Source organism: Gambusia affinis, linkage group LG13 (genome assembly GCF_019740435.1).
Source record: "Gambusia affinis linkage group LG13, SWU_Gaff_1.0, whole genome shotgun sequence".
Taxonomy (NCBI): domain Eukaryota; kingdom Metazoa; phylum Chordata; class Actinopteri; order Cyprinodontiformes; family Poeciliidae; genus Gambusia; species Gambusia affinis.
In genome coordinates, this window is record NC_057880.1 from 10,332,821 (window position 1) to 10,347,603 (window position 14,783).

General features: G+C 42.8%; 1 protein-coding gene across 1 annotated transcript; it reads left to right on the forward strand.

Moving 5' to 3' along the window:
* The first annotated feature begins 951 nt into the window (after positions 1 to 951).
* klf5a (Kruppel-like factor 5a) lies at positions 952 to 12,590 on the forward strand. The gene is made up of 4 exons (XM_044135740.1): positions 952 to 2,329; positions 3,165 to 4,203; positions 5,301 to 5,360; positions 9,895 to 12,590. Exons 1-4 carry the CDS (start codon positions 2,168 to 2,170, stop codon positions 10,071 to 10,073), a joined length of 1,440 nt encoding a protein of 479 aa, XP_043991675.1. The 5' UTR covers positions 952 to 2,167; the 3' UTR covers positions 10,074 to 12,590.
* Positions 12,591 to 14,783: the final 2,193 nt, after the last annotated feature.

Below are 14,783 nucleotides of genomic sequence, written 5' to 3' on the forward strand. Positions count from 1 at the left end.
CTAGGCATGCCTTTATCATTTCAGACCATGTTCTGATTGGTGTCATATTAAATTCAGTCACACGGCTGCTGTGGAAGCCGGGCTGTGACATTTTCAACTGTTTCCTATTAATGCTTCGAAATATTAAATACAAAACGGTGCAAATATAGCTTCCATTTCCTGGTTGACATGACTCACGGTCTTTCCTAATTGACCTTTAGTGTTTTTCTTTCGACTGTAGAGATTCAGCAGATTAATGATGGCTTTATGATGTGAAGAAATCACTGGCTTGGTTGTGTAAGCACAATTGAGTTTTGTCATCAGAAGCTGTGCAAGAACCGGACTGAATAATGGCTTCTCTGACTCAAGAGAACATCTGAGCTTGTTCTTCAGGATTAAAATTACAATAGCAAAATCCTAGTAAAAGCACACTTGTTCTAGGTACTTTTTTGTCACATTATACTCTCAAACATCAATGTATTTTATTGGAATTTTATGTAAAATAATATATATATATATATATATATATATATATATATATATATATATATATATATATATATATATATATATATATATATATATATATATATAAATAAATATATATATATATATATAAAATAAAAAGTTTTTATTCAAATAAAAAAAAGGAATCCTTTCGTATGTAGCCCCTTTAGTTTGTTACCTTGAAATAAAATCGAGTCCGACCATGTGAACTAAGGGAATGATTACTTTTGTGAGGCAAAGAAGTGCCTTTTTCCACCAAAAAATTTATATTGACATTTTTATTGAGGAAAAATTGAATATCTCAAAGGCTGTCTAGAAAAACTACCAGAAAACTGCAAAAATGCTGAAACCCTGAGTTCTTTTAAATCCAGGCTAAAACATCTGTTACGTTTCCTTTATTTTAAGTAAAATATCATTAGTCTGTTCCATCTGCTTTTTACATTCATTCATTATACCACTGCAATGTAATGTTTTTTTTTATTGTAAGCATGTAACACTTTGATTTACCTTATTGCTGAAACGTGTTCTACAGATGATTTCTATCTTATAAACTAAACCATATGTATATATAGTGTGTTTCTGGATAACATTTCATAATCATATTGAACAAATGTAAACATATACATTTGTTCTCTGTTGACACAGTGGTATGTTTCCTGGATACAAATACCTGTTAAGGTACATCGAAGACATACTCTTAACTGTCAGTATTTCCTTACATTTGAGAAACAGGAAATACTCTTAAATGGAAAATCTTGAATTGGCTTTACTTCATAATCTTCCCTAGGATGCAGTTTTCTGTTTCTTTTGCAGTTTTTTGCTTCCACTCAAATACATCATTCTATGAATGAACAGCTTCTTTAGTAAAGAGATTGTACTGCTTAGTGCACAACTGTCAAGTCAACAGCTTCCCCAACGATTATGTAGGACATAACTTTATGTTTTCAAAAAAATATATAATTTTCTGTTGGTCTTATGCAAGATCACTTTCTGCACTTAGGGTTAGGGTTAACTTTCAAGTGAATCTTGGGTTTCCACTGGCTGTGACTTAACAACCCTAGTGTCAGGGGACGACATGCGACGAATAAATTGAATATATATCAGTTTTAGTGTGAATATTAGTTTCTTTCCGTCAGCTGAATTGAAATATATCTACTTTTAAATAATATCAAGCTTGTTAAAGTAGGATTAAAGAGAAATATACATTTTAACAGAAGCGTTCACAATTAAAAATGACGATCAGTTTAGGGTGTACAAACAAAACTGAGAAACGGGGAACGAATTTTCTGCTGTCGTGAAAAAGAATCAAGTGTTCTCTATATTTACGGCTGCCCGGCCGGCCCAGCACGTTCCAGGACGTTTCTGTGAGCGTATTTAGATGGAGCGAAGGGCGGTGGCCGGTGAATGAATAATCAAGGCTTCCATGGGCGGCGCAGGCTCCGTATTTACACTGGGCCGCTCCGCCCTACTCAGAGATAGAAAACTGTCTGCGGGCCGGAGGGATGGAACAAGTGGAAGGAAATGTTGCCGATAGGCACACATTAATTACTCCGCCACACGCTCTGCAACTCGTCCGGCTGCGCTCCTTCCCCATTACGCTGTAGCGGCAGCAGCAGCAGCAGCATCCTCCTCTCTGCAGAACAGGACGAGCGATCATCCGGGCCGCCTGCGTCGGAGCTTCATGGCCGCAGCACTGACTATGAGCGGCGCACAGCAGGACCCGTTCTACTCGCTGCAGAAAGCGGCGCTGTCCGCCGCCTTCTCTCTGGAGGACTCGGCGCTGTTCGGCCTGGACTGTAAAATCTCAGAAGCAGACAAGGCAGGGCATAATGACTACACGCAGGTAAGGAATCAAGAGCGACTTAACATGTTATGGGTTTCTTTGAATGGGCGTGGCAGATGGGGGGCAGCGAACCCAGAATTTGTTTCTCCGCTCCTGGCCTGGAAACGGAGCCAGGCTCCGCTATCTTGATTGTAGTCACCACTTTATTATTTTTACACCGTCTCGGTCCGCGGTAAGCGACCCAGCAGCTCCGCCTGAAGTCGACTTCAGCGCATGTTTGTCTACGCCAGCCAGCCAGCCAGTTGGTCACCAGCTGTTGGTCTCCCTTTGGTGTCCACTCACACCATCATACCACAGTGACGACAACTGACTCGGACAGAAATGTCCCGGCCGGCTCTGTCCCCAGTTAGGAGGAAACTTGTGCAGCAGAGGAGAGAAGTGTGTGTAACAGCTGGTAGTAGGTTGTGGAGCCTCAAATAGCAGCCCATCCCTAGGCTGCTGCTGCTACTGCTGCTGCTGCAGCGGACAGGGAGACATGGGTGGTTCCCCCCCACACCATTCCCTCTCGTGGTGCCGTTTCATCCTCTGCTGTCAAGTTTAACTAACTTTCATGGTATCCAGGTGGCGCTTTTTTACCCGAACTAGACTGACCTGTGAATGGCAGCCATGATTAAACAAATGCCAAAACATGGTTGTATCCTTCACTGTTGGCCTCACCAAGTAGGTGTTTGAGTTCAGCTTTGCAGGCAGTGAGGGAATGTTGCAGCTGCAAATTGATGACTACTTGATAAATGCTTCGGCAGTGACTGTTCTACCAAACTTTTGTCTCAGAATAGTTTAGTGGACGCTTTGTGCTCGAGTTTGTTTCTAAGAGCTTGATTTGTTTCCTCCACAGGTGAAGTGTGAGATGGACAGGTATCTCTCCCCTCCTGCCTTTCCACCCCAGTCAGCCAGCCAGCAGAAGTCGCATAGAGACACCACGTCGGCGGCGGAGCAGTTCTTTAGCGGAGACCATGCCGGGGCTCCCTACACCCTCAATATGAACGTTTACCTCCCCGACGTGGCCTATCTGAGGATGGGCTCGTGTGAGCAGGTCCGGGCCCCTCAGGCCCAGAACCGCGCCGGCCTGGCCCAAATTAAAACGGAAGCTGCCTCGTCGTGTTTCGGCCCGCACCTACAGCCCCACTGCCCCGACGGTGCGCCCACGAGCAGCTGCGGTACATCCGGGCACGAGCCTAGCAACGCTGCCTTGGAAACCTCAGCCATAAACATGTCGCTAACAGGGTTACCAGACTTCACGAGTGTTTTCACCCAATCGGGAGGAGAGGTGTTCATCAAACAGGAAATGCCGTCGCAGTTCGAGCAGCAAGGCATCCACCACGATGGCAGCGGCTCACTCTTCCAGCTCTTGAACGCCGGGTTGGATCATCACCACATTGATGGCATGGAAACTCAACAGCAGCAGATGCAGCACAATTCCAATGTTCATGCACCTTTCCATGAATTACCAGTAGCTTCGGCTAATTCCCAGCAAGAGCAGGGCACCAAGGCGGCCTACCGCAGGGTGTACGCGCATCCTAATGCTCAGGTGCACTCCCATTACTTGCAGCAGCAGGTGCCCTACCTGCCTCCCTCCCCGCCCAGCTCCGAGCCGGGCAGCCCCGACAGGCAGAAGGAGCTACTCCACACCCTTTCCCCTCCTCCTTCGTACGCCGCCACCATCGCCTCCAAGTTGGCCGGGACCACGCCGGGGCTCGGACCCGGCCCCGGACCCGCCGGCTTCGCCCTGCCCACTCCAGTCCAAGGCCCGTCTCCGAGCCTCCCCCAAGGCCCTGCAGCCCAGACCACGACGCAGAGCTCCGGGACTGTCCGATACAACCGGAGGAACAACCCGGACTTGGAGAAACGCCGGATCCACCACTGTGATTACCCAGGTTAGGAGAGCAGCACGCCCTCTTGTGTGTGTGTGTTTGTGCGTGCGTGCATGCACGCGCGCTGATTGTTTCCCCGCTGTATTGTGTGTTTCCGTCTTATTCCCGGCGCTGTGGTCAGGCCAGGCTGATGTCTGGCCAGTCAGAAAGGTCAGCATTATGACGACCAGATTCATTTTAAGACTCCCCTGCATTTTTTTGAAATTACACGTTGTTTTTGAACTTCTGTCCCAGACCGCTGGGGTCACCATGCCTTCCTTGCACTCTGCTTGCAACTACAGCGGCGTCGCTGAAATGCAAATCATCTGCCAGTGCACTTTCTCTAACCATAAGCTCAGAAAAACACTTTGCATTTATTATCGCAACCTAAACAAATGGGTCACTACCAGACCAGAAACCCTGACTGTTGAGCCTAAATCAACGCTGGAATGATTATGACATGAACCTGTGCTTTTGTGGCTGTTTTAATTACACAGATGTTTTCCTGCAGCCATTTGATCTTTTTTCCCTACACACACACACACACACATTTGCATGCATGCTTGAGATAGCTTGCTCAGGTTAAAGTATTTTCTTAAACTGACAAACAGCCACACACATTCAGGCTGTACGATGTGCAGCAACTTGTAGAACATGAAATGTTAACTAGCCTGTGGCAGCAGGTAAAGGAGAAAGAGAGGGGGGGTAAAAGGATTTCGGTGAGCTCCATGTAGCTTGTTCGTACTTGCTTAACTTCTTTAAAAGTGAGATGAGACAGCCATCATTTCCACAAATCTACCTTTCACACAAGTATCTGTTAGTTATACTCTTGTACAGTACAATCATGGCAGGACCTTTCTAAATATTATTTTTCACTGAATATTTTTGCTTATTGGGACGCGCTAAATCCCACGTAGACTGAGTTTGAACAAAGAGCTATGACACTCTGTTGAGGATCTCCAAAGCATTTTCTGTGCTTCATTCCACACAGCTTCTGGTCTTCATTAGTTCAAATTTCTTGCATACCGCAGCTCGGTTTATTGGGTAAATGCATATCTGACACAAGCAGATTATTTGGTCTAAGCTGTCTGCTTTTGTTTATCTCCATCTCTGTGCCTCAGGCTGCAAGAAGGTCTACACCAAGTCGTCCCATCTGAAAGCCCACCTCAGGACTCACACGGGTAAGATGCTCCTCTGATCGATGCGCTTTTCAGTCCGCTGTGCTCGGGTTTCAAGTGTCTGCGCTGGCACCGTGTTGCTAGGCAGACCGCCGTCTTCTCATCATGTGTTTGTAAGCGTATCCTCATTCCACATCCTCGCCCCCAATATACTATTCCATCAAAACAGGTGGAAGTGCCACACTTCTGCCAGGAGGGCGGGGAGGGAATGACTCTTGCAGTATGTGATCGGGGCTAGACGTGTGGTGCCATCTTTCTCAGATTCACGTCACCAGATCAGATGAAGCCGCACTTTCCGGAGGCCGGTGTTGCTTTTATTGCTGCTATTAAAGCTACTTGTCAAACTCTTTTGCAAAACAAAACTTTTTAGATGCACTGTCTCACCTTCAGAGGTATTTTTGCTATAAAGGTAGTTTGTTGTAAATCGTTATTTAATCGAGAAAAAAACCAAACCTCCACCCTCCCAAAGACGAGCTTCTCAATGTGCCTGCCTCTGATGACATCACGCAAGGCGTAAAACAACCAAGCAGATCTGTTTTGAAATTGTTTCATGCCAGTGTTGTCAATATCCCATTGATTGCACTTTGTGTGGCTGCGGGAAAACATTTAAGCCATGTATGAGAACACTTCAGAAAATCTGGCAACGATAAAACACACTAAAGTGATTCGTTTCAGTTTTCTGCTGACTGGAATGGACGGATTTTGGTTTAAAAGATCTTCGGCGGTCATATAGAACCACCTTATTTTTAAAACAAAAAAGAAAACAAGGTCTGGTCGGCACGGAGTGTTCATTCAGAACCGCTGTATTCTGCCAAAAACTATCACCAGACAGATTTATCAAGTCAGTCCTGGTTAAAACCGACATTCATGCACCAGCAGAACAGCGAATCCCATCGATACTTTACGTAAAATGTTTAAATGTCCAAATAAATTTATTCAGTTTTCTGCTGACTGGAATGGACTGATTTTGGTTTAAAAGATCTTCGGCGGTCGTATAGAACCACCTTATTTTTAAAATTTTTAAAAGTTGTCTCATTAAAACTTATACTTCGGCTCAGGTCATTGGGGGTTATAAAGCCGTGATTTTCATACTTCTATGCCAGTCATTTATTTGATATTTGTGCTTGTAGATTAGCATCTTAACCATTTTTATTTTTAGAAATTAAATGACAAAGTAAAGCAATATGAGATCAAACATTTATACTTATTGCTGATTGTTATATACTGGATTTTCCAGGGTATGGATTACAAGTAGAATACATAATTTTATGACTTTGTGCGGGTTCTGCATGTAAACCAGTCAGGTGGAATACTTGCAACAGGAGTAAAAACACATTCATACAGTTAGAAATCTGAAGACAGCTTAAGATTTCTGCCATCACTTGGTGGATGTTTAGTTGCCCGTTGTTACATCCAATGAATTGAAGTAATTTGCTCATTTATGTCATATTGTAAGAAAATTGGGGTTGGATGAATCCAGTAAAAAATAAAAATGAGAAAATCTACTAGCAGAAGGTCATTTAGTTATTTTTGGTTTGGTGGGGATTCATGATCTGTCATTTTGTGCGTCACACGGCCTTAACAGCATCAAGACCGAAACAGATGTGAAAGGAGTGTAACACAACGCATAATGTTGTGCAAAATGGTTTTACTGAAGGATGGAATGACAGATCTATAAAATTTCTGTGCCTCTGATGTCATTGACCCAAATGAACAGAGCAGAATTATCAGGATTGTTTTATCTAATTATTGTTGGTTTTTTTTTTGTGAAATCTTTTAGTGGAAATCCATACCTTCTTACCCAGCTTTGTTTTTTTTTGTTTGTTTGTTTTTGTCAGTTCATATTTGTTAGTGAGAGTAAATGCAGTGGATCGATAGTAGTTTTTACAATACACAAACTTTTGTTGCCCAAATGCAAAAAAACCACAAAAAAAACAATTTAGCCCTTCCTGTTTTAAATTTCCCTCCTCAAATAATCCTCGTCGCATGCACTTTCCCATTATCTCTGATCCCCCTTCCGTCTCTGTATTTTCCTCAATCCGTTTCCTCCTCGCACGTTTGGTTTCCAACCATTTGGTTTTCCTGGACGAGCAGAGTCAACAAACAAGTGCTTAGGTGTTGGGCCCCACCTCGCTCCAGCTGACAAAACAAAGCTTCTGTTGATATCTGGGCATTCCTCGCTCATCTGGAAGTACACACAAAAAGCTCTCCCTCTCTCTCTCTGTCTCTCTCTCACCCAGAATCAGTTCCACTCATTAATCCGGGTGATTTGTGCAAAACGGCGGCGTGTGTGTGTGTGTGTGTGTGTGTGTGTGTGTGTGTGTGTGTGTGTGTGTGCGTATGTCTCTGAAGTGCATTTCAGTATTAGGAACATGACACGACAATTAGATCATTCATGCTGCAGGCTGATTGTGGTTATTTCAGTTATTACAGACCACAAGATGAGAGAACAACACATAAACGGTTGTATAGCTCGAGCTGTATATCCTCCCTCTCAACAACCTTTTTTTTTTTTTTTTTCCCCCAACAATTTAGTTCTATCTTTGTCTATTACTCATTCTACATCTCTGATTTAGATGCTTCAGTGCGCACACACACACACACACACCCATCCACACGCACCTGTCAGTAATCTGTATGAGATGATTCCTAATGCGTTTGGGCCCCGGTGGGAGTTCCCACTCTAATCTCCATCAACATCCATTACCCTGATTGTGAGTGTGTCGGTCTGTATTTGTGTGTGGAAGTGTATCCAGCTTGCTCTTTCGTCGACTCTCTCGCTCGTGTTGTCCACGTTCAGGTGCGCGTCGACGATGCGTTCCTTTAGTGTGCTAACGTCGTGATTCATCGTGTTGCGGCTTAACTGCGGTGGTTTGAGCAACACTTTGCAGCCTGTTGTGCTTGTTCGGAGAGGTTGATGCAACCCGAAGACGCTTAACGCCGCTTGCTCAACTTCGTTGCTGCGGAATTCGATTTAGATTCAACGCTTAAAAAATTAAAAACTTCCCACTTCCATCTCAATGAGGCAATTGAGTCAGGAAAGTTTTTATTAATGAGATTTAAATCTTTTTAAGCCCGCCTCTGCACACACACACATCACACACACACATATACACACACCTTTAACCTAGAGGTTAGAATGCTGTGCAGACATCTGAAGAGATGCAAATCTTTCCACAGAAACTTTTTTATTTCCATCAGCTATTTGCATTCTTGTTTTGTTTTTTTTTCTTCTTCTTCTTTACTGAACTCACATCCAGTGACATGCTTGGTTACACTGATATTTTTATGGTAATCATGCGTAAAAAAAATTCTAGTTTGGCTTTAGATATACACGGTTCAGGTGTTTATGACTAAGTTTTTACGGCGTGCACAGGCATTTAGCACACTATCTATGAATATGATCTGCCGTCATGCAGGTCCTTATCATGACACTCCCATCTCTGTGCTTTGCTTTCAGCACATTTCAGTTGTTCTGGCTACAGACATATAAATGACATCTGTACACTATTTTTTTCTTTGTCTTTCCTGACTCTTCTGGCCAATTTTTTTCCACTTTCTTTCTATGCTAGGATGTTAGCATGAGGCAAAACAGAGAGCTGTGTTGTTACTGTGTTAAACAACATTGGTTTAATCAAAAAATAATTAGGAATGCACCAAGCAGTTGGCCAGAGATTGCAATCAGCTAATTTTCCAAACTTCATTTTTGCTCTACGAAATAATTGAGCAATGCCTTTAAAAAAAAATAAAAATCTGAGTTATGTTGAACTCTCTGGTTAGAAACCAATAAAGTGGTGCATAAAGTGGGACAATCTGATAATTCTTTCAATTTCCCAAAGGATTCAGAGGTACTATCAAAGAACCTGCAGCACATTTTTAGAATTTAGATTGGGAAAAAAAAATTTTTAAATCTTTTCAGCTGATGTCATTTTTTACTTTCTGAGTCAAGATTAACGAAAAAAAATAGCAATTTTATAATTACAATTTTAAAAATAAACATTTTTAAATGTTTTTAAAGGAGCATGTGCATTTCTTGTATGCTCGGTCAACAAACCCTTAAAGATGTTTGGACCAATGAGACTGAAACAAGCGGTTGGGTAAAGGCCGAGGCCACACAAGGTTTCTGCAAAGCGCCTGCAGCTAGAGGCGTGGAATGAAGAAGTGACAAACAGCCTAAACCCATCAAAGACGTGCCAGAAGTAGTGGTAGACAATACAGAGGAGTATCTGTGGGAAACTTGCACAGTAGTGGTGTTGGAGTGCTTGATGAATGCCTGCGAGTGACAGCGTTATGACTGTATATGCTGGAATTTTCGGCGAAGCCTGTTTTCCCAGTTTCTCCACCTGACTGTGAATCATGAAGGATTTAACTTGTGTTTTCACAAAAAGCATATCATTGTCGTCAGTATGTGCGTCCCGTCACTGTGAAAATGTAAAGACGTTCAGCTCAACACTGCTGTTATATGGACTCACCAAGACTCCCTCCTCCTTCTCCTCCTCCTTCTTCTTCTTCTTCTTCTCCTTCTCCTTCGTTGCAGGTGAGAAGCCGTACAGGTGCACGTGGGACAGCTGTGACTGGCGCTTCGCCCGGTCCGACGAGCTCACACGCCACTACCGTAAACACACGGGAGCCAAGCCCTTCCAGTGCACCGTCTGCTCCCGCTCCTTCTCCAGGTCCGACCACCTCGCGCTGCACATGAAGAGGCACCAGAACTAGCCACGTTTTGCACGCGTGCCACAGTCGAGCTGTGCGAACCCTCGTCCTGAATCTCACGTAAAGCACTCGGCTTTGTGTCCGACAGCTACAGTGTTAAAGCGGCTGCGCGATGCCAAGCAGCTTTACTGACATCCCAGCTCCTCCCGGTGCTGCCATCGATCAATACAATTGTACGATAGCTAAGGAAGAAAGCGGTGGCCAAGAAAATGTTTGGTTTATCACCGTCACAAGGTATGATTAAAAAAAAACAACAAAACAAACAACAACAAAAAAAAAGCTCCATAGCGTAAAGAAAATGGTAGCTCCTTCACGTTTTCCGGTCCATTTGGACTTTGTGTGACTGGAAAGAAAAAAACAAACATTGTCTGTCTTTGTTGTAATGTAGAACTTCTTAATGCAAGAACATCTTTTGTTTACTCATTGGTGTGTTTGTTTAAATAGCTGGAATATCCAGGTTTTATTCGATTTTATTTTTTTAACCAAATCCTTCGGTTTGCACTAGAACTGATTGTGTATCTCATGCACCAACAAAACGTTCATTATCACAACTGGACATGCCACGCCAGTCACCACTGTCCGGATATTAAAAATTGAAAGCATTTATTCTCCTGAGACAAAGAAGATGGAGCATAGAAGAAGAAGAAAAAAAACATGAGAGGAAGGTAGAGATGGCAAGACTGAATTGTTTTTCATTTTATAGAGAGAAAATCTGCAGATGGCTGAGTAACATAGGGACATGGGTGGATTGTAAAGAGCAGCCATTAGGCGATCAATCATTTAGGATGGGTTTTTGATGGATGTTCAGCTGGAGAAATGTAAGCAGACCTGACTCTGTTAAAACAGAAGCAGCTGTATTTATGCACAAGCTTGAATTAAGCATCTTCAGAATTTCATTTCTGTGCAGATTGTGCCATCCAACTTTTATTTTTATTTTTGCATTTGAACCAAAGTCTAATCTTCGTCATCAACACCCTATGAAGTGCCTCCTTCCGTGGTTAATGTGTTCCTGTTCTGCCAGAGTGATTAGTGTTGGCGGTTCTTTTAAACACACATGGTGCTGTTTTTGGTTCCTGTTCTGTTTAAAAAATAAAAAATAAATAAAAAATACAGGGAGAGGGAAATGAGAAACCTTAATCTCCTAAAGCTGATCATCTCCATTGTAATATAACAGCTCAGCTCTGAAAACTTTAGACATCCTGAAACAGCGTGGAGCTTTGGTACTAAAGTGACAGTCTGTCTCTTTCTCCAGGGAGGTTTTAGCCTTTTTTTTGGTTTTTAATCTGTAGGCAGATAACTAGCAACAGGGCTCCATCGGGCCTTCAAACTTGGACACATGCTCTGTTAGAGGACAGATTTGCTACGTCTTTGAAGTTAAAGAACTTGAATATTTTACACATAGCTCCATTTAGATAAATGTCCCCCTCTTTCCGCCATTAGCACCCTGACAGCAGTTTTGCTCAGAGATGCACCAGTCAGAGTTCATCGATCTGTTTTGTAAAACTTTGACCCGCCAGTACTGCTGTGATCGGCCGTCAGTGTCTCCCATCATACACGGTAATTGAGAGCAATCACACCACAACTGGGTTTTTTTTTTACCGGCATTTCAAAACCAGAACCAAAGCACGGCAGACTGAGGTTGAAGCTCGGAAAGTCTCGCTCTCTCTCGCCGCTCGATGCTGCTTCTCACAGTTTCTGCAGCTACACTGAAAGGTGCTGCCGTCAGTGCAGCCTGTTCTTTGGTTACATGCCGTGCGTTCACTGATGGGGAGAATATTTTTGATTTTCCGACCTGACGATCAAGCAGAAAATCGGCCTTAATAGCTGATTTCTCGGTGCATCTCTGCTTTTGTTCTACTTTAGAGATCTACAATCTTGTAAACCATAACTCCATGATCCATTAAGACCTACTGTACCTTCTTTTTTACTAGCTAATAAAAACAAAACGGGACCTTTTTTAATGAAATAAATTTTGGTAGCTTTTGTTTATAGATGTATGATCTTAATGGATTACTGTATGTACAGAACATGGGAATCTGTCCTCTAATATACACCCAGGTGTGAGTTTGATTGTGTGATTCGGCCTTTATAACTGTACTTGTTCATTCACTGCAGGTAGCTTAAAGATAATATAGCACTGTAATCTAACAAGGGAAATCTCTCTATTTATTTAATTGTGTAGAAGCTGGGCTATAACAGATTCACTGTGCTGTTGGGTTTTTTTGGTTTTTTTTTTTACCCCAGCAAAAAATGCCTTAATGTAAATAAATGCACTGTAAATACATTTTTGTTCCATTTTTTTAATGTGTTAACAAAAGGGCAGAAAAATAGGAAAATGCCCTGCATCCAAAAATATTTGAGCCTTACTCCTGTTTTGTTCTCTCGTCCAAACTATTTTCATGCCATTATTATATATGTGTGTGTGTTTGTATGTATATATATATATATCTATATCTATATACATAGATATAGATATATAGTCCTTCCAACAACTTATTTTTTGTAGCTTTTCTTGCTTGTTTGTTTTCTTCCATGGTAAACGTTCCAAAGACAAAAATTGATTTTTTTTTTTTTTTTTTTCTTCTTTCTTCAACTGAGTGAAACCGATGCTAATAAAGTCAAATGACAATTTTACAGATGTGTTGTCCTGGCTGAAATCATTGCGACACGATCGCTTCCCCGTATCTCTCAACTCAACCTGCTACCATGTGGAAACATCGCGATGGGTGCTTTCTCCATGAGGTTCGGATTAAAGCTGGGGCGTGCTGTGCAGCCAGAAAGTGAGGTGCCCGAGGGGTATTAAAACGGGTCTTGTCGAGGCTTGAATAAAACAAACCACACACACAACCTCTTAAAACATTTTTATTTGAGCGTGGAAGCACTGATCAGGACGGAGGCTGGTTATAGGCTATATCAGAACAAATAAAGATAAAGGAAATATATGGGGGAGAGGCGGAGCCCCCTCATCCAGGACCTGTAAGTAACCTGCTGTACCCTTGCTGATGAACAAACAATAGTTCTTTGATATCCCAGCAAGAGACAATGGACAAGAAAATAAATCTGACCAGCTCCACTTGGGGACCTGACTGGGGGGAATCCCACTGCATTGAACTGGACGTTCAAACATGCTCTCGGCACCATATGTTCCTGGTTTAAGTCCTAAATGTGACCCGGGGTCTCTGTTATAATCTACCTCAGATGTCTGCGAGGAGGGAGGAAGATGGAGAGAGAGGGGGGGAAAGAAGTGAAACGCGGAACAATCCAAACAAAAGAATCTCTGGAGGGACCCAATCAAAACCACTTCCGTCCTCCTACATCTTCTCTCCATCTCCTCCTCCGCTCTTCTTCGTCTTATTTGATTTCATTTTTCTCCCCTGCTTTGCCTTGTCTATGCACCGGCCCCCCTCCTCTCTCCATACCCCTCCCCAGTACTTTCCCGGTGGAAAGTATTGCATGAAAAGTCCAGCGGCGCTACTGCGTATAGGTCGGAGAGGAAGCTGTTCTCATAACCTGCTCAAATCCTCATCCTCATTCATAAAAAAAAAAAAAAAACGAAAGAAAAACTTGCAGGTATTTATTTGAGGCTTTGATGTTTAAAAAAAGAAGCAGAAAGACTGTCTCACACACACACACACAAGCACCCACACACACATGTATGCGCAGCTATCTTTGCGGGGACTTTCCATTGACTTCCATTCATTTCTACAGCCTAAACCTTATCCTTATCCTAACCCTAATCATTACATACGTAACCCTAACCCTAACCAAAACGCAATTCACACCTTAGTCCTAAATCTGACCCCTGACCCAAAAACAGTGTTTCCCCTTGTGGGGACCAGTGGGTCCCCACAACGTAATATGTGTCAGGAAAATGGTCCCCACAAGGTATTAGAAACAAACGCACGCACACACACACGCCCACACACGCGCGCGCACACTCGCTCGGCGGTGACGAGTGAGTGGGAGCTACCGGTTCATGTTTTTGGATCAGCTAAATTAATGTCGCACATCTGGAAGAAGGCTTCTGCCTGCTCCACCCTCTGCTGTGCTGCGTTGGTGTGATTCCCAGTCCCCCCCCCCCCACGCTTTATTTTTTGTGAGTGTGTTTGTGAGTGTGCATGCTGGTATAAAGTTTCCAGCGCACCTCTCTTGAAGCAGACCACCCACTCGGAGGACCAACAGAGTGACCGCGGGGAGGGAGCGGATAGACACCGGCGCGCACTCACATCATGCGCGGCTCCGTCCAAGATCAACTCTTCCCAATTTTCTCGGAATAGAACATGTTGTTGTCAGAGATGGGAGAGATACCACAGCGGCTGACATGCTAGCTCGCAGCGAAAGATAACATCAAAGATGAAGGGTTCACTGCAAGACATTTTTATATAACTATAGCTATATATTTTTTTTATAAAAAAAAAAAAAAAGAATAAAATTGTGTCTAAGGTGACACTGATGGTTTTTTGAAAACGTTTGAGTATCAAGCATCATCAAAGCTGAGAGTCTTTAGTTATAATATTCAATATGAATGCTTGACAATCATCCTACATTGGGCTTCACTGTTACTGTCTGATAAATTTGTTACTTTTAACTTATGGCGTTTTTTTATCATTTGGCTTCTTCAGAATGTCTTCATAATGCTGCTACTAGATTACTTTAGGCGGGCTTTGTTGACTTATTTATGTATGTCCATTCCAGTACCAGATCATTTTTAAA